Source organism: Aquarana catesbeiana, linkage group LG01 (assembly GCF_042186555.1).
Source record: "Aquarana catesbeiana isolate 2022-GZ linkage group LG01, ASM4218655v1, whole genome shotgun sequence".
NCBI classification, from domain to species: domain Eukaryota; kingdom Metazoa; phylum Chordata; class Amphibia; order Anura; family Ranidae; genus Aquarana; species Aquarana catesbeiana.
The window spans coordinates 690197201-690224497 of NC_133324.1; the positions used below are offsets into that span (position 1 = coordinate 690197201).

The window sequence follows — 27297 nt, forward strand, 5'->3', positions numbered from 1 at the left end:
TTTCTTATCCTTAAAGCCCATCTCCAGCGAAACATTTATTTATTTTTTTATAAAACATTCTAGCATTTTCCAACCGTATACAAAAAAAAAAAAAAAAAAAAGATGTTTGTCTTGAGTTGGGCTTCAAGTGTAGAAACCAGGGGTAACGATCAGAATCCATCTTGTACTGGTTTGGCTTCACAAGCATTAATTATGATGGGTTAAAATAGAAAATTGCACCTTAAAGCGGAACGAAAGTCTGTTTCAAAAGCTGCAAGCAGGCAGGATGTTTATTGCTTAACCGGCATGCAATGTTTCTTCTGCAATAATATAAACCTACATGCCTGCTCGTAATCTTCCTTAGAATGTACACAGTGCTGTGCAAACGTAGCCCAGTTTACATTCTACCATAGATCCTGTATGCCAGGATGACTAAACTCCTTCGCATGCACTCGAGTGATGTCATCATGCACCAGCCAAAGAAGATGAGCGCATGCAAGGAGCCGGGCAGAAGATGCCGACACCAGTGAGGGACGTAAGACCGGTAACAGAGAGACAAGTATTGCAGACTTTAGTCCCGCTTTAAGAATAAGAATTCTTTACTGAAAAGTCCGACAGTGCAGAACATATGGCCATGATTTATACAGTGGCACATTTCAGAGCATAGGCAGCAGAAACTATACAAAGCATCGTCTGGATACCAGTCCTAAAATGATGTTATGACACAAGTTTCCTTTCCTCCTTCTGCTTTGTATGCACATAATGTAAGTTGTTGGCATGCTCCGTTTTGTACTAATAAAGGCTGGTTTTTCTCATAATCCTAAGAAATTCTTGTTCATTAATTTCTCCATCCCCATCACGGTCAGCTTCATCGATCATTTCCTAGAATACAACATTAAAATTAGTGTCAACACAACAAAACATACAGTGGTTAAAATTAATTGGTAGTCAAAACAATGACTGTCAGTTTATATTCTAGAGACCCCTGTAGATTCATCTTCAGAGGGGAACAGATCTCAAGGGTAGAGAGGTTTGGAGCAGATGTATCCAGTTAAACACACACATATATAAAAAGTCAATTTCTATTATCCCGACCAGACCAGTTAAAGCGGAGCTCCACCCAAAAGGGGAAGCTCTGCTTATTTGCCTTCTCCCCCCTCCGCTGTCCCATTTGGCACCTTTCAGGGGGAGGGGGAGTACCTGGTTTTGACAGGTACCCCGCTCCCACTTTTGTATACACACACACACACACACACACACACACACACACACACATACATACACTACCGTTCAAAAGTTTGGGGTCACATTGAAATGTCCTTATTTTTGAAGGAAAAGCACTGTACTTTTAAATGAAGCTAACTTTAAACTAGTCCTAACTTTAAACAAATATACTCTATACATTGCTAATGTGGTAAATGACTATTCTAACTGCAAATGTCTAGTTTTTGGTGCAATATCTACATAGGTGTATAGAGGCCCATTTCCAGCAACTATCACTCCAGTGTTCTAATGGTACAATGTGTTTGCTCATTGGCTCAGAAGGCTAATTGATGATTAGCAAACCCTTGTGCAATCATGTTCACACATCTAAAAACAGTCTAGCTCCTTCCAGAAGCTACAAAACTGACCTTCCTGTGAGCAGATTGAGTTTCTGGAGCATCACATTTGTGGGGTCAATTAAACGCTCAAAATGGCCAGAAAAAGAGAACTTTCATCTGAAACTCGACAGTCTATTCTTGTTCTTAGAAATGAAGGCTATTCCATGCGAGAAATTGCAAAGTAATTGAAGATTTCCTACAACGGTGTGTACTACTCCCTTCAGAGGACAGCACAAACAGGCTCTAACCAGAGTAGAAAAAGAAGTGGGAGGCCGCGTTGCACAACTAAGCAAGAAGATAAGCACATTAGAGTCTCTAGTTTGAGAAACAGACGCCTCACAGGTCCCCAACTGGCATCTTCATTAAATAGTACCCGCAAAACACCAGTGTCAACATCTACAGTGAAGAGGCGGCTGCGGGATTTTGGGCTTCAGGGCAGAGTGGCAAAGAAAAAGCCATATCTGAGACTGGCCAATAAAAGAAAAAGATTAAGATGGGCAAAAGAACACAGACATTGGACAGAGGAAGACTGGAAAAAAAGTGTTGTGGACGGATGAATCCAAGTTTGAGGTGTTTGGATCACAAAGAAGAACGTTTGTGAGACGCAGAACAAATGAAAAGATGCTGGAAGAATGCCTGACGCCATCTGTTAAGCATGGTGGAGGTAATGTGATGGTCTGGGGTTGCTTTGGTGCTGGTAAGGTGGGAGCTTTGTACAGGGTAAAAGGGATTCTGAATAAGGAAGGCTATCACTCCATTTTGCAACGCCATGCCATACCCAGTGGACAGCGCTTGATTGGAGCCAATTTCATCCTACAACAGGACTATGACCCTAAACACACCTCCAAATTGTGCAAGAACTATTTACAGCAGAAGCAGGCAGCTGGTATTCTATCGGTAATGGAGTGGCCAGCACAGTCACCAGATCTGAACCCCATTGAGCTGTTGTGGGAGCAGCTTGACCGTATGGTACGCCAGAAGTGCCCATCCAACCAATCCAACTTGTGGGAGCTGCTTCTAGAAGCGTGGGGTGCAATTTCTCCAGCTTACCTCAATAAATTAACAGCTAGAATGCCAAAGGTGTGCAATGCTGTAATTGCTGCAAAAGGAGGATTCTTTGATGAAAGCAAAGTTTGATGTAAAAACAATGTTATTTCAAATACAAATCATTATTTCTAACCTTGTCAATGTCTTGACTCTATTTTCTATTCATTTCACAACGTATGGTGGTGAATAAGTGTGACTTTTCATGGAAAACACAAAATTGTTTGGGTGACCCCAAACTTTTGAACGGTAGTGTACATACATACATATATATATATATATATATATATATATATATATATATACATATACACACACACACACACACACACACACACACACACACACACCTTGCCCATCACTATACAAACCATGTAGAAGTTTTTTACAACATAAAAATACCTGAGGGACCGCTGTCCCCTCATGGACCCAGATAGCAACTCCACCGTTCTATATAACAACTTCACCTACCTCTTTCCACCCCCCCCCACCCCCCCCCCCCCTTCCCTCATGTCCCCCCCTGAGCTCATCCTCATAATGTGTATCCCAGTGCTTTTTAATCTAATTTTTTATTTTTATTCCCCCCCCCCCCCATTTTCTATTTTTGTTTCATTTTTATTTCTTATTTTTATTTTATATTTACTTTTATTTTTATACTTATTTTTATTTCTATTTTTCATTGTTTTTTCCTATTTTTATTTTATTTTTATTTCATTTTTAATTTTCCACATTTTTTTCATCTTTTAAATAAATGTTTTAACTCTAATTCCACTTATTATTATCCTTATATTTATTAATTAAACTTACCCCCAATTCATCATATTTTTAATTCTTCATACTTTACGTTCAACTTTTTTGTGCTTTTTGGAAGATTGTGGGTCCGCTGGCTGTTGTGGTTCCACAGCCACAGACCTCCAGCCCATACACTTTAACCTAATTGCCTCCACTATATATTCAAGCTGCTCTCCTCCAGGGAGCAAAAAGGCCAGTAGAAGGAGCTGTGAGCCCCGAGTGCGTAGCCTGTACTATCCCTGCATTATCCCCAACACCAGCCTGGATGTTTGCCGTGCATCAGTGACGTCATTTGCGCTTCCGCGCTCCAGAGTGGTCAGCGTGGAACTTTCCATGCACTGGATGCAGCGGTTCAGCCTGTTTACAGACTCCACACCCAGACGCCTGAAGGAATGAAATCCAAGCCGGAAACAAGATAACAGCACATCCCAGGACACTTTCCATCTCAAAGAAACACCTCCACCCTGCGAACCAGTAAGTGTAATTGTTACACTAACTTTTATTTTTGCATAAACAAGCTACCACAGTTGGCGCCTCCACACCCCTCCTTTTTTCAACATTGATTATCAACAGAGGAAATGGACACCCTCTGAGGATGGCTGCCTCCTCATTCTAGAATTTATCTGCCTTATGTTAATGTGCTATTATAGCTACCATTGTACCATTTACCTTAGACATCACATGCTGCGGAGCGCCGGAGACCCCCCCCCCTTTTTTGTTTCTGTGGTGTCCTCCAGCACGGTCTGCCCGCCGCGCGTGCAGTGGAGTGCGGGCAGCAGCTCCGGGGTCCATTCCTCCAGCAGCTTCCTCCACCGTGTGTCTCCTCTCTCTTCTGCGTTCGGCGTTCAATAGGATTACCTGACACTTTAGGCCAATCAGGAAACAGGTCTCACGACCTGCCTACTGATTGGTGGGGAGGAACTTTAGTGTTAAAATAGCAAAAATGTATTCGCTATTGTCACACAACTGTGCTCTGTGCCCTAGCCCACCCATTTCTTTGAAGCCTATTAGAGTAAAAAAAAAACCACAACAAAACCAGGAACCCCGCATTGGAATCCACAGTCTAGCACCCGGATATGTAGATCAGGATGCCTGGATTGGGGGGGGGGGGGGAGCCCGTGCGCCTGCTATGGACGGGCCGCCACTGGTCTGTGGGACAACTTAACGTTAAAGCAACAGGTTTTCTTAAATGCCACCTTCTTTTTGCTCTCCCATGGAAGAGGCAAAGGGCCTGGCATGTGCAGCACTGGGTACCTGAGCTGCCAATATGGAAAGTAGGAAAGAGTCATGTGCTCCCCATATTTGAAGCACTGGGTATTTTTCTTCGCTCCAGGAGAATGAAAGCGGAGACCGTCTGCACCCTGCCAGAAGTCCTGCCTCGCTGGATGTGACTGGGTCCCAGAGTGAGTGGAAGGCTGGAGGCACAAGCCAAGCTCGGTCCCTGCAGTTCCACACTCCCTAATCAAATCTGCAGACTTCCAGACAGCCAATACTCTCGCCAAGCTGGAAGAGGGCTCCGGAACACCTCCACCCACCCATCAAGGGAGGTGCTGGGTTGGTCACCAAAAAAAAAAAAAAAAAAAAAAAAAAGAGGAGAGAGAGAGAGAGAGAGAGAGAGAGAGAGAGAGAGAGAGAGAGAGAGAGAGAAGAGAGAGAGAGAGAGAGAGAGAGAGAGAGAGAGAGAGAGAGAGAGAGAGAGAGAGGAGAGAGAGAGAGAGAGAGAGAGAGAGAGAGAGAGAGAGAGAGAGAGAGAGAGAGAGAGAGAGAGAGAGAGAGGAGAGGCACCAATACCCCTACACCTGAGAACACAGTGACAACATGGTTCCCATCATGGTGGAGTAAACATAATAACTGAGGCCATGGTGAAGGATCTTGCCTTATAAGATCTAAGCTGTGGTGTTTCCTGGAAGAGTGGTGAAGCTACACTCTCCAGGTGCTGTCCTCAAAGACAATTGAGGAAAGTATGTACAAGGAGTAGGCAGGCATTTAGGTGAACCTGCTGCTTTTCATGGACAAAGAACCAGCTCACTTTAAAATTAACATCTTTTGGTTAAGCACCCAATAAGGAGATAGTATGAGACCAGTCCTAAACTATGTGGCATGTTCACCAATGCCAGGAGTCTGTCGGACAAGATGGGAGAAACTAGAGCTATTGTTGTACGAGGAGGATTTAGATTTTTTAGAAATTAGAGAGGACTTGGTCGACAACTCTCATGATTGTCTGGCAACCATTCAAGGTTATTCCCTATATTGCAGGGATAGAGAGGGTAAAAAAGGGGGAGGGGTATGCCTGTATATCAAAAATAATGTACAAGTGAATGTGAGAGATGACATCACTAAGGGAGCAAGGAAGAGGTGGAATCCTTATGGGTTAGAGCTGTTGCTTTGCTATACGTGAGTAACACAGTTATTGCCTCTGAGGTAGCCATAAATGTTAAATTGTCCCACAGACCAGTGGCGGCCCGTCCGTTAGCGAGCGCACGGGCGCCGCCCCCCCCCCCCCCCCCCCCCCCATCCAGGCATCCCGTCCACTTATCTACATATCAGGGTGCGGACTGGATTCCAATGCGGGGTTCCTGGTTTTGTTGTGTTTTTTTTTTTGAAGCACGCGATTAGAGTCAGAGGCTCTAATAGGCTTCAAAAAAATGGGTGTGGCTCGGGCACAGAGCACAGTTGTGTGAACAATTGCGAATACATTTTTGCTATTTTCACACTAAAGTTCCCCCCTAACCAGGAGGGAGGAGACGGAGGCGGACCTCCTATCACAATGGATTAGTGGCAAGAATGGGAAGTGTCATTATAATGGGGGATTTTAATTATCCAGACATAGACTGGGTGGAAGGAACCACGCATTCATCTAAGGCTCGCCAGCTCCTAAATGTCTTGCAGGACAATTTCTTAGGTCAGATGGTAAATGCACAAACTAGAAACAATGTGTTACTAGACCTACTGATTACCAACAATACAGACCTAATCACAGATGTGGAAATACGGGGCAATTCAGGAAACAGCAATCACAGGTCAATTAGTTTTAGTATAAAATCATACAAATAGAAAACATAAGGGGAATACAAAGACACTGAATTTCAAAAGAGCCAACTCCCCTAAACTATGGTCCTTGTTAAAAGATAAGTGGGATAAAATCTTAAGAACAAAGAACACAGAAGAAAATGGGTATGCTTTAAAAGCATATAAAAAAAGGGCATTAGCCAGTGCATCCCAATGGGAAATAAATTTAAAGAGCTAATAAAAGTCCTGGGTGGCCTAACTCCAACGTAAAAATGCATATAAATGCAAAGGGGAAAGCCTTCAAAAAATACAAGGCTGAGGAATCATCATCAGCATTCCAACTTTACAGAGAATGCAACAAGAAATGTAAGGGTGCAATCAGGGCGGCTAAGATAGAACACGAAAGTTACACAGCGGAGGAGAGTAAAAAAAATCCCAAGAAATTCTTTAAGTAATAGTAAGAGAGGGAGGTCAGATCATATTGATCCCATAAAGAATGATTAAGGGAATCTGGTTACTAAGGATGGCGAAGGTATTGCATTTTTTTCTTCTCAGTCTTTAAGAGGGAATCGTGGGGCTTCAGTAACCAAAACTGCAATGTTTATCCTCATGGCATGTCACAGGAAGCAACCTCATGGCTAACAGAGAACAGAATTAGAAATAGACTTGAAAAACTTAACATAAATAAGTCACCGGGGATCAGATCGCTTGCACCCGAGGGTCCCTTCCCGCCCAGGACAAATTTCAGCTTTCAGCGCTGTCGCACTTTGAATGACAATTGCGGGGTCATGCTACAATGTACCCAAACAAAATTTCTTTTGGTGGTATTTTATCACCTCTGCATCAAATGACGCCCAGTCAGGATAACTGAACCACTTCCCGGCTGTCATTCTGCTATAGGCCGGGCGGGAAGTGGTTAAGGAACTCACTCAAGTAATTGCCAGACCATTGTTCTCTCTTTTTACGAACAGTCTACTGACTGGAATGGTACCAGCTGATTGGAGAAAGGCCAACGTAGCACCAATATTTAAAAAAGGGCCAAGATACATCCCTGGGAATTACAGACCAGTTAGCCTAACATCAATTGTATGCAAGCTCTTGGAGGGGATGATAAGTGTCTATACACAAGATTTTAGTAATGACAATGGTATCATTAGCAGTAATCAGCATGGATTCATGAAGAATTGTTCTAGCCAAACCAATCTATTAACCTTCTATGAGATGAGTTGCCATCTAGATAAAGGAAGGCCTGTAGACGTGGTGTATCTGGATTTTGCAAAAGCATTTGACAGTTCCCCATAAACAGTTACTGTACAAAATAAGGTCCGTTGGTATGGACCATATGGTGAGTACATGGATTGAATATTGGCTATAAGGGCGAGTTCAGAGGGTGGTGATAAATGGGGAGTACTCGGAATGGTCAGGGGTGGCTAGTGGAGTCCGCCAGGGTTCTGTGCTGGGACCAATCCCATTTAATTTAATTTATTCACAAACGACCTGGAGGATGGAATAAACAGTTCAATCTCTGTATTTGTGGACGATACTAAGCTAAGCAGGGTAATAACTTCTCCGGAGAATGTGGAAATTTTGCAAGAAGATCTGAACAAATTAATGGGGTGGGCAACTACATGACAAATGAGGTTTAATGTGAAAAAATGTAAAATAATGCATTTGGGTGTGAATGCAATCTACTCACTAGGGGGAGAACCTCTGGGGGGAATCTAGGATGGAAGAGGACCTGGGGGTCCTAGTAGATGACAGGCTCAGCAATGGCATGCAATGCCAAGCTGCTGCAAGTAAAGCAAACATAATATTGGCATGCAATAAAAAGGGGATCAACTCCAGAGATAAAACGATAATTCTCACATTCTACAAGACTTTGGTCCGGCCACACATGGAGTGCTATACAGTTCTGGGCACCAGTCCGGATGTGCTGGAACTGGAGAGAGTCCAGAGAAGGGCAACAAAATTAATAAAGGGACTGGAGGATCTTAGTTATAAGGAAAGGTTACGAGCACTGAACGTATTCTCTCTGGAAAAGAGACGCTTGAGAGGGGATATGATTTCAATATACAAATACCATACTGGTGACCCCACAGTAGGGATAAAACCTTTCCACGAAAGGGAATTTAATAAGACACGCAGCCATTAACTAAAATTGGAAGAAAAGCGGTTTAACCTTAAACTGTGTAGAGGGTTCTTTACTGTAAGAGCGGTTAGGATGTGGAATTCTCTTCCACAGGCAGTAGTTTCAGCGGGGAGCATTGATAATTTCAAAAAACGGCCACAACATACAGGGATATACAATATAATACTGACTAGAGGTCGACCGATATGGGTTTTTCGCTGGCCGATGCCGATATTTAGAAATCACGGTGGCTGATGGCCGATATATGATGCCGATTTTTTTGGGCCGATATATTAGGCCGATTTTTTTCTTTTTTTTCCCCTTCATCTCATAAAATCTAACAGTTAGACCCCTTTCACACTGGGGCGTTTTTAGCGCCTGTAAAGTGCCTGTAAAACGGCTCCCCTGCAGTCTCAGTGTGAAAGCCCCGAGTGCTTTCACACTGAGGCGATGCAATGGCAGGAAGTTAAAAAAAAGTCCTGCAAGCAGCATCTTTGGAGCGGTGTATACCTCTCCTCCACCACTCCTGCCCATTGAAATGAATGCGCACCGCAGCCGAAGCGCCTGCAAAGCGTTCGGCAGCAGTGCTCCACGGGCGCATTTAACCCCTTCCTCGGCTGCTAGCTGGGTTATAAGCGCCCCGCTAGCAGCCGACTAGCGCCGCTAAAATGACGGTAAAGCGCTGCTAAAACAGCGTTTTACCGTCAACACATGCCCGCTCCAGTGTGAAAGCAGCCTTAAGTAATACAGAAAATTTTTTACATTTAAACATTTATTAAACAAAACAACCTCCAATCAGTTCACTTGTATGTATAATTTAGATTAAAAAAAAAATAACTATATTTTAAATATTAAATACACAAAAACAGGTAATCAAAACTTTTGGCCGAAAAAAAATGGGCTAACTTTACTGCTTTTTTTTTTTTAAATTTCATTAGTGTATTTTTTTTTTAAAAATTGCGTTTGAAAGACCGCTGCGCAAATACCGTGTGACATAAAATATTGCAACAACCGCCATTTTATTCCCTAGGGTCTCTGCTAAAAAAAATATAATGTTTGGGGGTTCTAAGTGATTTTCTAGCAGAAAATACAGGATTTTTACTTGTAAGCAACAAGTGTCAGAAAAGATTTAGTCTTTAAATGGTTAAACTGAGAGCTTCTACACACAGAGTTCAGCTCATTGATAAAAGAACCTGAAGAGATACAATGTTTCTTCTTATCAGACTTGGCAGGCTGCCCAGGGAGGAGCGAAGTCTTTCCACAGATAATGTCAGGAAACTTGCATTGACTTCTATTACAGAAGTCATTTGCAAGTCTTTTTTATCAGCACAATCAGCCGATGCCGATTAAGTAAAAAAAGCCAAGTATATCGGGTCGACCTCTAATACTGACATAAAATCACACACATAGGTTGGACTTGATGGACTTGTGTCTTTTTTTTAACCTTGCCTACTATGTAACTATGGTTCTGAAAAATACCTGCAACTCCTCATCTGTAAGGTTCTCTCCCAACTCCTTGGCAACCCTCTTCAAGTTTTTGAAAGAAATTTTTCCTGTGCCATCATCATCAAACAGTCGGAAAGCTTTCATAATTTCCTCTTTGGAGTCTTTCTCACTCTGGCAATAAATGGAAGAAGACAGTAAGCTTTCATTCGCAGAAAGAAATATGCAGAATTAACACGGTTGTAGGACTTGCCATTTTCTGTGTCATTAGGGCCAAGAAATCTTCAAAGTCAATAGTGCCAGAGCCATCCTTATCAATATCAGAAATCATCTTCTTCATTTCTTCCTTCTTTGGCTCAAAGCCCAAGGCACGCATGGCAACCTGCGAGGAGGACATATAGTAAATCAAATATATCCAAAGTGCTTAGACATATGAGAGAGAAAGAGAGAAAGAGAGAGAGATTTCTACTGCTGTGTTAGCAACGAGCCGTATGTTTGGTATATCTTCCTACTAGACCTTGCTCACACTAAGGCTTAAGATTGCAACTTGGACTGCTTTCCATTCCACACACCAGCATAAAATACCAAACAGAGTTCATGCTGTGCTTTCCTCCAGACAGAAACAAGAAAAATGGTAGATTACTATTTTCTTTAAAGCAGAGTTCCACCCAAAAGTCTTTGGGTCCATTTGTCTCCTCCCCCACTCCAGTGCCACGTTTGGCACCTTTCGGGGGGGGGGGGTGTTGGGGGGAGCAGGTTGCGACGCAGTACGTCAGCAGCTTGGCTCCCTCCTCCTTCCCCCGCTGCCGGGCCAGTAGGAGAGCGCAGCGGTGCCTTGCGCATGCACAGTTGGGACCTGGCGTGAAGCCGCAATGCTTCACTACCGGATTCCCTTACCGGCAATGGTGGCGGCAGCAGCACCCTCTGCGGTGCCGACATTGCTGGACTCCAGGACCAGTAAGTGTGCTATTTTTAAAAGTCAGCAGCTGCAGTATGTGTAGCTGCTGGCTTTTAATTTTTGCAGGGGTGGGTGGACCTCCGCTTTAAAGAGCAAAGGATTAGTTGGCACCCAAAAAGGTGATCTGTACACTACTTAACCTGCTCCTGTATTATGCACGTAAAATAATCATTCTGTCATCAGGACACAATCTACATGAAGTTTGCATGTTCTCTGTGTGCTTGCATTCGTTTTCCTTTGAGGACGTTTAAAGTGATACTAAAGTCTTGTTTTGTTTTTAATAATAAATAATAATAAACATGTTATACTTACCTGCTCTGTGCAGTGGATTTGCACAGAGCAGCCTCGATCCATCTCTTCTCTGGTGCATCTTCTGTGCTCCTGGCCCCATCCTCCTGCTGAGTGCCCCTACAGCAAACAGCTTGCTATGGGGGCACCCAAGCCAAGTCACAGCTCCCTGTGTCCATTCAGACATGGAGCTGTGGTTTGGCCCCACCCCCTCTCCTGATTGGCTGACTTTGCCAGCAGCAGAAGCCAATAAAGTCACTGCTGTGTCTCAGTCCGTCAGGAGGGAGAGCCCTGGATGGCCAAGACACATTGCTGGACAGAGAAGGGGCTCAGGTAGGTATTAGGGGGTGCTAGGGCAGCTGCTGCACACAGGTTTTTTAACTTTAGGCATAAAATACCTTATGATAAAAAAAAAAAAAAAAAAATCTTCTGACTTTACAACCACTTTAGTTAAATTGGCCCCAGTGTGTGTATGGGAGATACAGACCTTAGTTTGTAAGCTCCTTGAGGGCAAGGAGTAATGTAAATGTACAACATGTCTAAACTGATGTTGCTATAATACCTGTAAGTGGCATATACAGCTGGGGTGGTGGTAGAAAAACTTTATAAGATCCCCTTATATAACCTACTACATGCAAATGTGACACAGTAGTCCCTTACAGTTTCAAAGTATGTAATGTTGCATCTAATTGTGCTGTGCAAATAAAGAACTCTAGGAAAGAGAATCCCTTCTGGTCATTTTTCACATTAAAAAGGAACTCTGTTCGGTTAGCTGGAGCACAGTTCTTTCTAACCTGCAATGACACATTGGGGGTTATTTACGAAAGGAAAATCCATTTTGCACTGCATGTGCACTTGAAAGTGCACTTGGAAGTGCAGTCGCTGTAGATCCGAGGGGGACATGCAAGGAAAATAAAACACAGCATTTTAGCTTGCACATGATTGGATGATAAAATCAGCAGAGCTTCCACTCATTTCAGATCTACCCCTTAGATTTAGAACGACTATACTTCTAAGTGCACTTGCAGTGCAAAGTGGATTTGCCTTTTGTAAATAACCCCCATTGTATTTAGAGAATTTGTTCCTTACCTTCAATTCCTTGACATCAATTGTGCCAGTTCCATCTGTATCAAACAAGTCAAATGCTTCACGGATTTCTTGCTTTTGTTCTTCTGTTAATTCGGGTTTTGTGCCAGTTTTCTTGCGTTGGGCAGCACCCAGGCCAGGTTTTCGCACTGTTGCCTAATTGAATAAAACGATTAGCTATTATTTCAGAATTACTGGCCACATTCTAGACAGTTCGCATTAAATTGTAAAACAAGGTAAGCAATTATATCTAGATTGTCAAGATAAGTATCTAGGCTTGAAAAAGTACAATGTCAGAGCTGATGTAGCTACAAGACACAGCTTGTTCTACAGGCAATAATGGCAACCTGAGGAAATAAAGACTCAGATCTATCCTCTGATCTCCAAAAACAATTCATTATGTGTTTTGCGCTTGTCAAATAAACAGAAAAGAATCCATGCAGCTGCGAATAAAACCACCATTTGTGAAATCTAGAATCCAGCCCTTGTAAAATACAGGAGAACACTGTTACCATCATTCCGGGATACATTGGTCGTACAGGTGGAATAAACAAACGAGGAGGATGAACGGTGTGGGAATCGCTAAATGCTGATGAGGAGGATCCCATATTGACTCAGCGCTGTGCTACTACATTCATGTCTACTGCTATACTGATGCTCTGCTGACTTGGGAAGAACTGCTCCATGACTCATCCCTTGAGGGTCAATAACTCCTGGCAACTAGATCCACCGACAACTTGATTGGTTGCAATTTCAGCTAAGCACCCTTACCAACTACCTACTTGCTTTAATGGCTTTTGGGAGCCATAGGGTTCATACAAGATGTGAAAAGGGGTCCTAAGTACAATTATCCCAGGAACGCAACGTGGATTAAAGATGAAACATCTAGAAAGCTATGGAAGATATCTGAGATCTGATTCGATAACATACAGGCTGAGATAGAGATAGATAAGATAGATAGATTTGACAATAACCCACGCACATCCCTAGAAAACTGATATGCATACAATGAAAGGAATCACCGTTGTTTAGCTGGAGGAGTGCCTAGCATACATCAGATGCAGGTTTACATAGGAAATCAATACCCTGCAATAATAACCTGTCAGCTGATATCCCTCTGTTTGTGCCTGGTTACGTCATCTTTTTTTTTTTTTTCCAAACACATACATTTCAGTTTCTAAACTACATGCAAGTTGTATTAAGATTTATTTATTTTTTCTACTCAGTTTGCCCTATAAATGCAGCAAATAGTACCCGGAAGCGTAATCATAGAGCTCAATGTAATCACATCCTAGTGGAATCGTAGAAATCAGTGTAGCCATAGACCCCTGTGAAATCTCCAAACTCAATGCAATAATAGTGTAATTACAGTCTTCAATGTATTAATAGATCTGAATGTAATCATAATGTAACCATAGAGCTTAATGTAATCATAGCTGACAGTGTCATCACAGATCTCAATATAACCAGAATGTTTACACAGATGTCAGTGTATTCATACATCTGAATGTAATCACATATAACCATAGACCTCAATGTAATCATAGATAACTGTGTAATCTCCAAACGAGTCAATGTAATCATAATGCAACCATAGATCTCAATGTAGTCATAATCTAACCATAGATCTCAATGTAATCATAATCCAACCATAGATCTCAATGTAGTCATAGATCTAAATGTAATTATAATGTAGTCATAATGTAACCAGAATGTATCCATATATCTCAATGTAATCATAATCTAACCAAAGATCTCAATGTAATCATAATCTAACCATAGATCTCAATGTAATCATAATCTAACCATAGATCTCAATGTAATCATAATCCTACCATAGATCTCAATGTAATCATAATCCTACCATAGATCTCAATGTAACCAGAATGTTTACACAGATGTCGGTGTATTCATAGATCTGGATCAGGGTTGCCAACTGCCAGTAAATTTACTGACAGTTTGTAAAAATCAGTGATTTTTTTTTTTTTTACAACTGCCAGTAAATATCAGGGGCTGATCATTTCATGCTGTGTTGACTTGTTAAGTGTAAATCAAGCAAATTACTTTGTTATAGGTATTGTCAGCATTTCCATATCATGTTTATAATGTTCAAATATTCACTGTGTTAGTTTTCAATTGGAGTTCTGTAATCGCAATGTAGTCATAGACCTCAATGTAATCGCAATGTAGTCCTAGACCTCAATGTAATCGCAATGTAGTCCTAGACCTCAATGTAATCGCAATGTAGTCCTAGACCTCAATGTAATCTCAATGTAGTCCTAGACCTCAATGTAATCTCAATGTAGTCCTAGACCTCAATGTAATCACAATGTAGTCCTAGACCTCAATGTAATCACAATGTAGTCCTAGACCTCAATGTAATCGCAATGTAGTCATAGACCTCAATGTAATCACAATGTAGTCCTAGACCTCAATGTAATCGCAATGTAGTCATAGACCTCAATGTAATCGCAATGTAGTCATAGACCTCAATGTAATCACAATGTATTGATCGATCTCAATGTATTGATCGATCTCAATATAGTCATAATGTAATGAAAGAAGCCATTGTATTCATAGATACCGATGTAACCATTGATCTCAATGTAATGACAGATGTCTGTGTAGCAGACAGGGAGGCAGACCACAGCCATGGTGACGATGCACTGTAATAGACTGCAGACATCGCTGGCCATCATCAGTCCTCTTCCATTGCAGGAGATGAGACTCACCATTTCCCGGAGAGTAGCGCTCTTCCCAACGTACAGATGATCGGGCGGCCCTCCTCGCACTGGCTGCAGGGACACTCTGTTACTGGGTTACGGCCCCAACACACGCTGGCCCAGGGGAGGCGCCTGTAGATGTGCTCCCGCCCCGTCCCTCGTGCTCACGTCTAGGTGCAGCAACAATAGGCGCCCGATGTGCCCGCCATATCAGCAGAACGTTAGCACAACAGACGCTCATTAGCGTGTATCCATGGCGACACTCCGCCCACTCACCCAGCAACGCCGGCAGCCACGCCTATCTTTACTCAAGCATGTGTTGGGTTTAGGCAGACCCCGCCCCTTTGCTGGCAGGCTGTGGGCGGAGTGTGGTCGGAGCATGGCGGAAGCAGTTGGGATGAGTGGATTGGAGAGTGTGATTGATCAGGTGAGTAGAGAGAAGACTGGGGACTGTTCATATGTTCTAGTGCACGGCCACACATATTGGATGGAAATGTCTGCTATATATGTAGGAGGGAACCTCTGCTGTATGGGAGGTCAGGCTGACCTGTATGAAGAGAGGCTTCTGGTAGAATTTCCATTTATTCCTACATGGCAGTGTCACCTGTATGTGCTACAGCTTAGTGTGTTGTTCTAAAGAAGCGCCGCACTGAACGCATGGCCGCCTGGGTGTGAGCTCACCGAATGTTAGGCCTGGCTCACATTTGTGTGGCCGTGTTCTGCAGGTAGGACAGCCCACGTACTTTAATGGGGTCCCCCAAAAAGAGGGACCCTTTATAAAAATCATACCACAGGGAATCTCGCATGAGCAAAAATCAGGCTTTTTACTGATGCATGGGGGCGCTGTTAAAAATTGATGGCACCCCCATGCATCTGTTAAGCAGCGGCACGTTTCTCTTGCATGTTGCACATGGCATGTGGTTGTGCCAGTGGCCCCGAGCATGCATTAGTGTGAACTTAGCCTTTTGGAAATGTCCCAAGTGGTGCGGTTAGAGCTGCCCTCACTGGAAACAAATCATTGGGCGGTCTTGTGGTCAAACTACGCTGGGCACAGCTACCACTGCAGGCCTAACACACTGCCAGCTGAACTCCAGACTCAAAATTTTCATTCAAATATATTCTCCAATAGCCATAAAGGATAGAAATGCACCGCTACAAACACCATTATTAGCAATTAAGGATGATCTCCGGCGTGTTCGTACAGCCCATGTGCAGAGCCCGCCAGGAAGTCAGCACAGTACTGCGCTAATCACAGGCAGTGAGACATTGTCCCGATGTGCGGCTGCAGAGATCGGGAAATGTCTCACTGCCTGTGATTAGCACAGTGCCGACTTCCTGGCGGGCTCTGCACATGGGGTGTGCGATCACGCCAGAGCTCATCCTTATTAGCAATGATATGAGATCAGAGTCGTGGGAGGGGCCTAGGAGCAACGCCTGCTACAGACTGCAGAAAACTACAAGGGGGGGGCGGATACAAGACCAGTCATCCTGCACAAGCAGAAAAAGAGCAGAGGTGACCAGTCGCAATCCGAACCGTGTATGGGCAGGCTGAATGTACCAAGTTGATCGATCAACTTGGGTACCGCCAGCCTGTCAGATTCGCTTGCAATTATCCCCCGCCAGGAGAAGACAATTGCAGATTCCCCAGTCAGTGCTGACTGTGTTGACAGGGGAACAGTGCAAATTTCTTTGGTTGCAGGAAAGAAATTTGCTTTGTGTATGACCTGCCTTAGCCCTGGTTCACACTGTCAAGGCTTGTCACACAACGTGAGAGTTCAGTCACATGACAAGTCACACCCCATTAATGGCAGTGGAACTGTTCTAATCGGTGTGACTCAAGTCGCTCCAAATTAGAAAAAGGTTCCTGCACTACTTTTGTGCGACTTCAACACGACTTGCATTGACTTCTGTTAAAGAAATTGTATGCAAGCTGCAATGAAGGGATATCAGCTTTAAAGTTGCGCTAGTGTGAACCAGGCCTTAAAGTGGTTGTCGACCTCAGATCTAAAATATGAACAAAGCATATCCCTCTATAGTGTGTACTTGTCTTCATTCAGAGCAAGAAGTATCATTTCTGTCAGCCGCTTTGTTCCTCTGCTATCAGCATGAGTCACTTCTGGCAAGTTTTCCTGACACCAAGAGAAAAAAAGGTAATGGGAGGGATCTCCTGCTGATTGACAGCCTCAGCTCTGTTCATGTGTGCAGGGGGTGTGTCCCTTCCTTCCAATCAGCTCTTGGAGCTCTCCTGTTCAACTCAGCATGGTCAGCTCTTTGCCCACTTTTTTTCTGACAGCTCAGACAAGCTTTATAAATACTGGACTTTGAAAAGGTTATAGATAAAAAAATGTGACTAATAAACAGGTACTACTTGTGTAGGAGGATTTGTTTAATCTCTGTGTATCATCTGAGGCCAGTCACTTCACTGGGTATATGTAAGAGTTTACAGCATGCACCCGATTTCGGACACAGCTAATCGTGGTAAAAGTGCAATCACAATGGCCCTTTACCATGTGATCAGCTGTGTCCAATCACAGCTGATCACAAGTAAACAGACTTGCCGATTATCTGCAGATCGTTCCTCCCATGCTGTGTCTGTGTGAGGAAAGGAGAGCTGTACATGTTTACCCTTATAATCAGGACACTGCTGATCAGTGCACATCAGTGAAGAAGAAAAAAATACTTATTTGCATAATATTATAACAGAAATTAAGAATTCTTTTTTTTTTTTTTTGTCTTTTGTTTGTCAAAAAATAAAAAAAACCCAGTGGCTATTAACCACTTGCTTACTGGGCACTTAAACCCCCTTCCTGCCCAGACCAATTTACAGTTTTCAGCGCTGTCGCTCTTTGAATGACAATTGAGCGGTCATGCTACAGTTTACCCAAATTAAATTTTTATCATTTTTTTTCACACAGATAGAGCTTTTTTTGGTGGTATTTAATTGCTGTTGGGTTTATATTTTGCTAAATAAAACAAAAAGAGACCAAAATTTTGCAAAAAAAAAAAACAAAACTGTTTCATAGTTTGTTATAAAATTTTGAAAACAGGTAATTTTTGCTGATGAGGCTGCGCTGATGGGCACTGATGGGTGGCACTAAAGGGCACTGATAGGCGGGACTGATGGGCACTGTAGGTGACACTCATAGACAGCACCGTTCTGTGGCACTGATTATTAGACACTGGTGGGCATTGATGGGTGGCACTGGTGGGTACTGGTAGGTGGCACAGTGGGCACTGGCAGGTGACACTGGTGGGCACAGCCGCGTCTTTCTGAGTAAGGGACCGATGTCCCTCTGACAGAAGCCTGTGATCGGCTTTTTTTTTCCCTTCACGCTGACAGCATGAGGGGAAATAAAACGATTATTGAGCTTCTGTTTACATCCCGTGATCAGCCATCATTGGCTGACAGCTGATCACGTGGTAAGGGGGCGGGATCGACCCGGATAGTCTCATAGACTCGGTGATCACAGAGCACGCAGCGCGCGACCGCTTGCTAGGGAGGACGTCCGTGGACGCCCTCCTGGCAATTAGGGCCTGTGCTGCAGCGATCTTTCAGGTATAGCGGGGGTGGCAAGAAGTTAAATACCACCAAAAGAAAGCTCCATCTGCCTCAAAAATTAGTTTGCGTACAGTGTTGTATGACTGCTCAATTGTCATTCAAAGTGTGACAGCGCTGAAAATTGGTCTGGACAAGCTGGGGGTGAAGTGCCCTGTATTTAAGTGGTTAAAGGATAAGGAAACTTTCAAATAAAGTTTAGTTACCCTTTTGCTGGCTCTCCAAAGCTGTATATTTACCAGATTATCTCTGTCTCCTGGCTCTATACAAGTCTATGGGGTTCTCCTGTGCATGTAAAAACATCTGGTTAAGAAGTTGGCACAAAGTATGTAAATGTAGAGGACCTGTGCAGAAAAAACAAACAAAAAAAAAAAACAGTAAGTGTAGAGTTTTGGGTGGAACAGGGGCAAAAAGGTAATAAAACATTGAAAGTTTTTCTACTTATTAAAGAATACGTAAACCCAGTATTTCATAAATCTACGTGCCTTCTGTACCATGTACTTGTAGGAAAAAGTATCCTGTTCTCTTTGTATTGCTTCCTTTGTGTGAAATCCCTAGTGTTCCTGCCAGTCCCTCTGCTTTCCTATTAAAAACTGACCACACTAAGCATGAGAGCACACAGTGGTCAGTTCTCTATCTATACTGGAAACTCGGCTTGCTCTCCCCCAATGATCAGACTTGTCCGGACATGCCTCCCTCTGCACAGCCATTCACTGGGAAGGGCAGCGTGCTGCTGTTTTTCCTCCCCCAGCTCTTATGCAGCTGAGAGCAGAGGAAATATAATCATTTATATAAAAGGGGGAAAGGTGTTTTATAATGTGTTTTTTTTATATCTATACACAAATGTTTTGTACCTTTCATTTCTATTTAATTAAATATGTTGTATTACAAAGTGAGAGTTTACATATACTTTAAAGTGCATCTCCAGCCAAAACTTTGGTGAAAGTTTAGAAAAATAAAGACATTTGTGCTGTATATTCAAACATACATTATATTACCAAAAGCCTCCCAGTGTTCTGCCGAGAAAGGTCCTCTCGGCGGATAAGGACCCCCCTCTACTGTGCAGGCGCAGCGCTTGCGCAGTAGGAGCCGGCGGAAATAGCCGAAGCCGAATCGCTCACCACGCTTCGGGCACGGCCTCGCTTCGCTCGACACTTTTTTGTATTCTCCCTCTAGGTCCACTTGGATGGTGGGGCTTCAACCTGGACCCAGGGCGCAGGCGCCGTGTACAGCTGATTGAAGTTTTTCAGCTTCGGCTATTTTCGGCGGCTGCTAGTCCTACGTACTGTGCAAGCGCTGCGCCTGCGCAGTACAGGGGGGTCATTATCCACCAGGGGGGAACTTTCTCGGCAAGACACCGGTAGAAACCTATAAATATTATAGGGAAGTAATGCTCCCGCAGCTCCTTAAAGTGCTGATTAGGGCGGGGGTAGAGGAGAAATTGCCCATATCAATGATGGAGGCAACAATAATAGTCCTGCATTAAGAGGGGAAACATCCACTAGAGACCACGTTCTATAGATCCATATCCCTATTTTGCTCAGATGCTAAGATTTTAGCTAAAGTAATGGCAGCCAGATTGAACAAGATCACCTCTAAACTTATACATTCAGATCAAACGGGGTTTATTCCCAGCAGATCAACAAGTATGAATATTCGGAGGGTATTCCAACAACAGAGAATATGGGCACAAGGGCAGTGATGTCCTTAGATGTGGTTAAAGCCTTCGATAGCTTAGAGTGGGAGTATATGTGGCGAGTATTGGGAGAATTTGGCTTTGGCCCCTCCTTCATTAGGTGGATAAAAATTCTGTACAATGGACCTAGTGCCAAAATTAGAGTCATTAATGACTATTCAGATAAGATCTTATTGGAGACGGGGACAAGACAGGGGTGTCCACTGTCACCCCTGCTTTTTGCACTTGCAATGGAGCCAATGGCTACTGCAATAAGAGCAAGTACATATATGGAAGGATTCAGGAGAGCGACAGGTGAGGAGAGAATCACATTATATGCAGATGATGTCCTCCTCTTCTTGGGAGATATACTGTAGAGCAATCACTTCGGCACGCGATGAGTATTTTCAGTGAATTTGGTAGACTCTCTGGTTTAGACATAAACTGGGAGAAATCAGCACTTATGCCAGTGGACCCTGTAGAGAACTTAACATTTTCAGAAACTCCCCAAGTGGATGTAGTTGAGTCTATGAAATACCTAGGTATACATATAACTAGAGACTCAAATATGTATATTAATAACAACATAGCCCCCCTTCTGGTTAAGTTCAAAAACAAATCTGAAGTCTGGCGGCGCCTTCCTTTATCGGTTGCCGGGAGATACAACCTGATTAAAATGTTGTGGATGCCACAGTTATTATACTTATTACATAATACTCCGATTTGGATACACAAGAAATGGTTTAAAAAAATTGATACTCTGTTTAGAGGAATAATATGGAAAGGAGGGCAGGCCAGGATAAGCCTACAGACCCTACAGTTGTCAACAAGGGAGGGGGCGTTTGGCAGTCCCACATCCTCAGAGTTATTTTTTGGCTGCCCAACTACAACATTTTAGAGGGAGTAAGGACCCTGGAGGAGGAATAAATAAGGAATTAATGATATTAGGGGCACCCCACAAGACGGTGTTGGAAGTATTGGAGGCTGATTCCTTTGTTAATAAAACCCCCACAGTAAGGCTAGCTATGAAAGTATGGAAGGCGGTAAAGTCACTAAGTGGACAAGGTGGTGTCACAGAATATACTCTCCTCTGGGATAACAGGGACCTCCGGGAGCTGGAGACGATAGGAAGGATTTAAGAATGGGAAATTAAGGGAATAAATAGACTGGCCCAGCTGTACGAGGGAGGAATATGATATACCTAAACACACATTCTATAAATGCTTACAAATTAGACACGCTTTGAATGCTCATTTTGAGGAACAATGCCCGGTTTGGTGTAATACCAACATTTACAAAAGAATATTCAACCCGAGTAGGACTGGGGGATTTATATCAGAAATCTACCCATATATATGTGGAAGAAGTATTGAGAGACCTGAACTGCTTAAAAGTAGGGGAAAATGGGAGGAGGATCTAGGGACAATATCGGATGAGCAATGGAAGAGGATATTAGAGAGAGGACACCTGGTGTCGGTCTCATTCCTGATGGTACATAGGACATATTATACACCTAAAAGACTGTTCAGGTTCTGGTAGAGAGCAGATGCCAGGTGTCCCAGATGTTGGGGTATCGGGGACATGCTACATATGATTTGGAAGTGCCCGAAATTGTTCCGATATTGGACAGAGATCCTCAAAACCATAAATACGATATACAACACTAGGCTGGTAATGGACCCCACACTCTGTATTTTGGGTGTGGGGGAGGGAATAGTTGGAGGAGCCGAAGTAACTAAAGTAGTATTGAGATGCCTCTTTCAGGCAAGAAAATGAATAGCGCAGAGATGGCAATCAGTGAAGCCTCCATCGGTAAAAGATTGGGTTGATATAGTTACAGAAGCAATATGGAGGGAGAAAATAATTTTTATAAAGAGAAGAAATTTTAAGGAATTTGGAAAAATGTAGAGACCGTGGTTGGAGAAGATGGGATACCCTATGTAAAGATCAAAGTGGAAGCAGTAAGGAAGGCACCACAGAAATAAATTAATCTTAAAAGTAAGTAAGGCCCAAAATATACATTGGGGGGGAGGATAAAAGGAATAAGGGGTTAAAGGAGTTAACAGAGATAAATACTCCTTGTTCTTTCGTCTATTTTTTTTTTTTTTTTTATGTGTATGTATTTATCTCTAATTTGTAAACATGAAGAAAATTAATAAAGATTATATAATCAAAAAAAAAAAAAGTGCATCTCCAGCCAAAACTTTGGTGAAGGTTTAGAAAAATAAAGACATTTGTGCTGTATATTCAAACATACATTATATTACCAAAAGTATTGGGACAGCTGCCGAATACACACACAAACTTTAATGACATCCCAGTAGGGTTGCACCAATACTAGTATCGGTGTCGATACCAAGTATTTGCGCAAGTATCGGTACTCATGCAAATGCACTGATACCTGAAACCGATACTTTAAGGCCTGGATCTTTGAGCTGTCAGAGGGTCTCCCCAGTGTTAAAGAAGTCCAGTAATTGGAGCTGTCAAAAAAAAGGCAATGTTTATTAACAACATTGCTCAGCCCTGAAACACTAAAATAAAAAGAAACAATGTTTCTTTTTGTTTTTTTCTGTTGCTTCATCTGCAGATCAAAGGGATGGACACATGTTCCTCTGTTTAACCCCTTAATAACCATTAATTTACTCTAATCAGCCTTAATTAAATCCCTATTCTCCTCCATTACATTATTATTTTCCTGCTTTTTTTTTTTTTTGTTCACGTCTATTTTATAAACGATAAACAATTAAAACTTTTTTTTTTTTGCTTTGTTAGTGAATATTTTTACACATGTATATTAACACATTGAAAAGCGCTAAATTAAAAAAAATCTATTTATTTCATTTGTAAATAACTTTTCAATGCTTTGTACCATTGCTGATTGCTGAAGTTAAAACAAAACAGTTGCTGTAGGTATCGGTAATTGGTATCGGCGAGTACTAAAAAAAAAAAAAGTATCGGTACTTGTACTCATTGTAAAAAAAAAAAAGGTTACGGTGCATCCCTACATCCCAGTCTTGGTCAGTATGGTTCAATATTGAGGTGTCCCTCCCTTTGCAGCTATAACAGCTTCAACTCTCCTGAGAAGGCTGTCCCCAAGGTTTAGGAGTGTGTCTATGGGAATGTTTGACATTTCTTCCAGAAGAGCATTTGTGAGCTCAGGCACTGATGTTGGATGAGAAGGCCTGGCTCGCATTCTCTGCTCAAATTCATCCCAAAGATGTTCTATCAGGTTGAGGTCAGGACTCTGTGCAGGTCAGTCAAGTTCCTCCACCCCAAACTCGTTCATCCATGTCTTTATGGACCTTGCTTTTTGCACTGGTCCAAATCATTTGGTGGAGGGGGATTATGGTGTAGGGTTGTTTTTCAGGGGTTGGGCTTGGCCCCTTAGTTCCAGTGAAGGGAACTCTTAAGGCGTCAGCATACCAAGATATTTTGGACAATTTCATTCTCCCAACTTTGTGAGAACAGTGTGGGGATGGCCCCTTCCTGTTCCAACATGACTGTGCACCAGTACACAAAGCAAGGTTCATAAAGATATGGATGAGCAAGTTTGGGGTGGAGGGAATTGACTGACCGTGCTTTGTGCACTGGTGCGCAGTCATGTTGGAACAGAAAGGGGCCATCATTAGTTGGTCTACCTGACTGTGGTTTGGTTTCAACAGAACCCCTCATTTTCCACTTCTTGATTAGAGTTTGGACACTGCTGTTTGACATTCTCAATTCCTTGGATATCTTTTTATATCCCTTTCCTGTTTTATACAGTTCAACTACCTTTCCCCATGACTCAGAATCCAGAAACGTCAGTGCAGCACTGGATGAAAGATACAAGGGTCTGTCAGGAGTCCAGAAATGCATTGACCTTTTATATACACACACTAATTACAAGATCACAGGTGAGGATGGTTACCTTTTAATAGCCATTCAAACCCCTGCGTGTCAACTTGTGTGCATGTTATCAGGCCAAAATAACCAGGTTATGTAAACTTTTGATCAGGGTCATTTGGGTATTTTCTGTTGCCATTATGATTTAAAAAGAGTAAACACAGTTGATTAATAATAAATGGCTTCAGCCAAACACTAACCATGAGTGAAAGGAGTTTTTGTATTATCATTCATATTCTCTGAAAAGTGGACCAAAAATCATAAATTCTGCCAGGGTATGTAAACTTATGAGCACCACTGTATGTGAGTTAGGGACCTTAGATTGTACGCTCTTTGAGGGCAGGGACTGATGTGAATATACAGTATATGTAATGTGCTGCGTAAATTGACAGCGCTATAGAAGTACCTGTAATAAATAAAATAGTAAATACTGTAAAATCAATTATAATAGACTAAAAAGTGTATTTGCTGTGTTTATTAATTTGTATTCTGTTTAAACACAGGTTTAGGTTGCAAACCATACAGTGGCTACTATGGCAATCAGAGCTCACATTGGACTTAAAGAGTTATGTGACCTATCATCTTCAGTAAAGTCCTTCCTTGGACCTCTTAAATCGTACAAGTTCATTTATGACCAAGATACCCAAGAGAGTTCTCTAACTTGCTCAGCATTTCGACTTCTAGGGAATCTAGACTTAACAGGTGCAGTTGATCAACTTCTTTATGAAACTATTCAAGCCCACCATAAGACATACAAAACCGGTACAACATCATTGTTTTTCCTCGTTGGAGCTTGGAGTAAAGCTGTATTGGAATGTCTTCATCAAGGAGTTCCTGTTTCACTGATTGTTTCAATAATGCTAGAAGGACTTAACTCTTGTATTGAAAAAGTTGAATCTTTACACATAGAACATGAGTGTGTACTTGTGACTAACCTAAATTCAAGCAACCAGATACTTGCAAGAGATGAAAGCAATGCTTGTATTCCAAGTAGCAAAAATCACTCGGTTTCGTGCATAGATCAACCTGTTGCTACATCTGGTCGTCATCATTTAAATCACGTGCCTAAAAACAGGATGCAAATGCAATTTACTCATACTCAAACGGGAGGCTTAAGAGGCCAGGCTTGTCAGATGAATAGGCTCTCTCATAGCAGACACTTCTCTGTCTCAAACAGAAGCTCTTTTCACAGTTCAGAATCAACACTTCCCACCAATAATCATACTTTAATGGATTTGACACGATCTTTAAGTCATGGAAGTTTAGAAGCCATGAGTCTTGTGGAAGAGGCAGTTCGCCATCTCTGTGTAAGTGTGGAGACCAAATCTGTCACTAAAAATCTCTTTCAGGCATCGTGGCTTGAACTTTGTTTTTTAAAAGGTCAATCAGAGGCGTTCTCATATGCTTCCTTGGGGTACACTACATTAGTGACTGCGGAAAATTATACATTGGTCAAAAGCTTAGAAGGCAAATCTTTGAAAGCCCTTCTTGTGGATGGAGACGTGGCTGAAAATTATCGACATGTAGGTTTCAACAAGGCAACAAATGTGAGGTCAATAGCTGAGTTTAAAAGTGAGAAAAGTGATATTGATCTCTCATGGATAAATACTGTCTGTAAGAAAATTATTCATGCTGGTATTGATTTAATTTTAGTAAGAGGTGATGTCTGTCAACAGTTTATGATTCAGTGCAGTTGTAGAGGTATTCTAGTCATCCCTCATGTACGACAAAATGTCCTGCAGGCATTCAGTGAATGCACAGGAGCAGAACTTGCGACATACCTAGCACAGATTAATTGCAACAGCATAGGCCGCAATGTGTACGCAAGTGTATGCATGTGGGGGAATTCCATCTTAGAATGCGGTCAAAGGATTGCTGTTAACCTCAAGGCAAAATGTTTGAATTTTGTCACAGTGGTTATAAGTTGCAGATGGTCGGCAAAAGAGGAATTACTGGAAGATAAGTTTTGGGCCTGCGCATATAGATTACATCATGCCCTTTATGACCAAAAAGTGTTTCCTGGTGGAGGTGCGGTTGAACTCTTGTGTCTCAACCATCTTAGAAAACTTGAGGAAATGGCTGGAACTTTCAGTTCCGAGAGTAAAGGATCGTATCCCTCATCATGGCTTTCTACTACAGCCATACATTATAAAGGTTATATATATAAGTGTCTTGCTGATGGTTTCTATAAATACCTCTCTGTTCTTCTCTGTAACATGGGTGAATGCTCTTCAGAGCTGGAAGCAATGACTTTCATAAATAATGAACTAAAGAACATTAGAGATTTTTCTTCTCCCTCTTCATATATTTTAAACAAGTATGTCAGAAACCTTGTTTCAGTTGATGGTCAAGAACTTCCCTCATCATATAGACCCACAGTGTATGATAATGTGATCCCAAAACTGGAAGCATGGCGTAGAGCCCTGCATTTGGTTCTCATTGTTCTTCAGTCCGATGCAGAGATCATCACAGGGTCAGCTGCACACAAGCAGACACTAAAAGGGGACTTTATAACTGGAGAGCATCTTGTTCTGTAATGTGGCCGCTTCACCCCACATGCAGTCCAGTGCATTTTTTTTTCTGCTTCAAAAATGCATGGATAGTAGGTTATATGGTTTTCAATGGCATAGTTCACACCAGTGCGTTCAGTTCCAGTGCTTTCCTGTTCCAGAAAACAAAAGTAGAACGTGCTGGATTTTTTCTGCACTGAATGCATCAAAAATGCATCGGAATGTACATGTCCTTATTTAAGGTGAAGAAAAAAGAGGGGAAAAATGCACTGGGATGTATCAAAAACATGCATGCAGGAACGCATCTGGACTGCGTTACTATGGTGTGAACTGGCCCGTATGCCTTGTTCACACCATGTGCAGAGACGTGCGTTTCTCTGCACCTGTCTCTGCAAGGGCACCAAGAAGACAGTTGTTCTATGTCTGCCCTGTTCACACCACAACACGGGTATGATGTGATAATTTTTTTCTGTGCAGAAATGTGCAATCTGTATGCAGATTTCTACACAGAAAAAACCACATAACAACTACACTATATTGTCCAAAGTATCGGGATGCCTTCCTTTACACGCACATGAACTTTAATGGCATCCCAGTCTTAGTCCGTAGGGTTCAATATTGAG

The 27297-nt window shown here is 42.4% G+C and overlaps 2 protein-coding genes across 2 annotated transcripts; one reads left to right on the top strand and one right to left on the bottom strand.

Moving 5' to 3' along the window:
* On the bottom strand, positions 1-15331 carry LOC141111344 (uncharacterized). The gene is made up of 5 exons (XM_073603552.1): positions 15061-15331; positions 12332-12484; positions 10250-10378; positions 10033-10170; positions 1-861 (listed from the first exon to the last, which is right to left on the bottom strand). The coding sequence occupies exons 1-5, from the start codon at positions 15061-15063 to the stop codon at positions 772-774; spliced, it is 513 nt and encodes a 170-aa protein (XP_073459653.1). The 5' UTR covers positions 15064-15331; the 3' UTR covers positions 1-771.
* Positions 15086-27297, top strand: BBS12 (Bardet-Biedl syndrome 12). The gene is made up of 2 exons (XM_073603539.1): positions 15086-15478; positions 24668-27297. Exon 2 carries the CDS (start codon positions 24698-24700, stop codon positions 26699-26701), a length of 2004 nt encoding a protein of 667 aa, XP_073459640.1. The 5' UTR covers positions 15086-15478; positions 24668-24697; the 3' UTR covers positions 26702-27297.

Coding starts and splice junctions, on each gene's coding strand:
- LOC141111344 (XM_073603552.1), bottom strand. Junction 10,379..12,331: donor TTGATGTCAAGGAATTGAAG/GTAAGGAACAAA, acceptor TCCTCCTCGCAG/GTTGCCATGCGTGCCTTGGG. Junction 10,171..10,249: donor CCCTAATGACACAGAAAATG/GCAAGTCCTACA, acceptor ATTTATTGCCAG/AGTGAGAAAGACTCCAAAGA.
- BBS12 (XM_073603539.1), top strand. CDS start 24,698: ATGGCAATCAGAGCTCACATTGGACTTAAAGAGTTATGTGACCTATCA.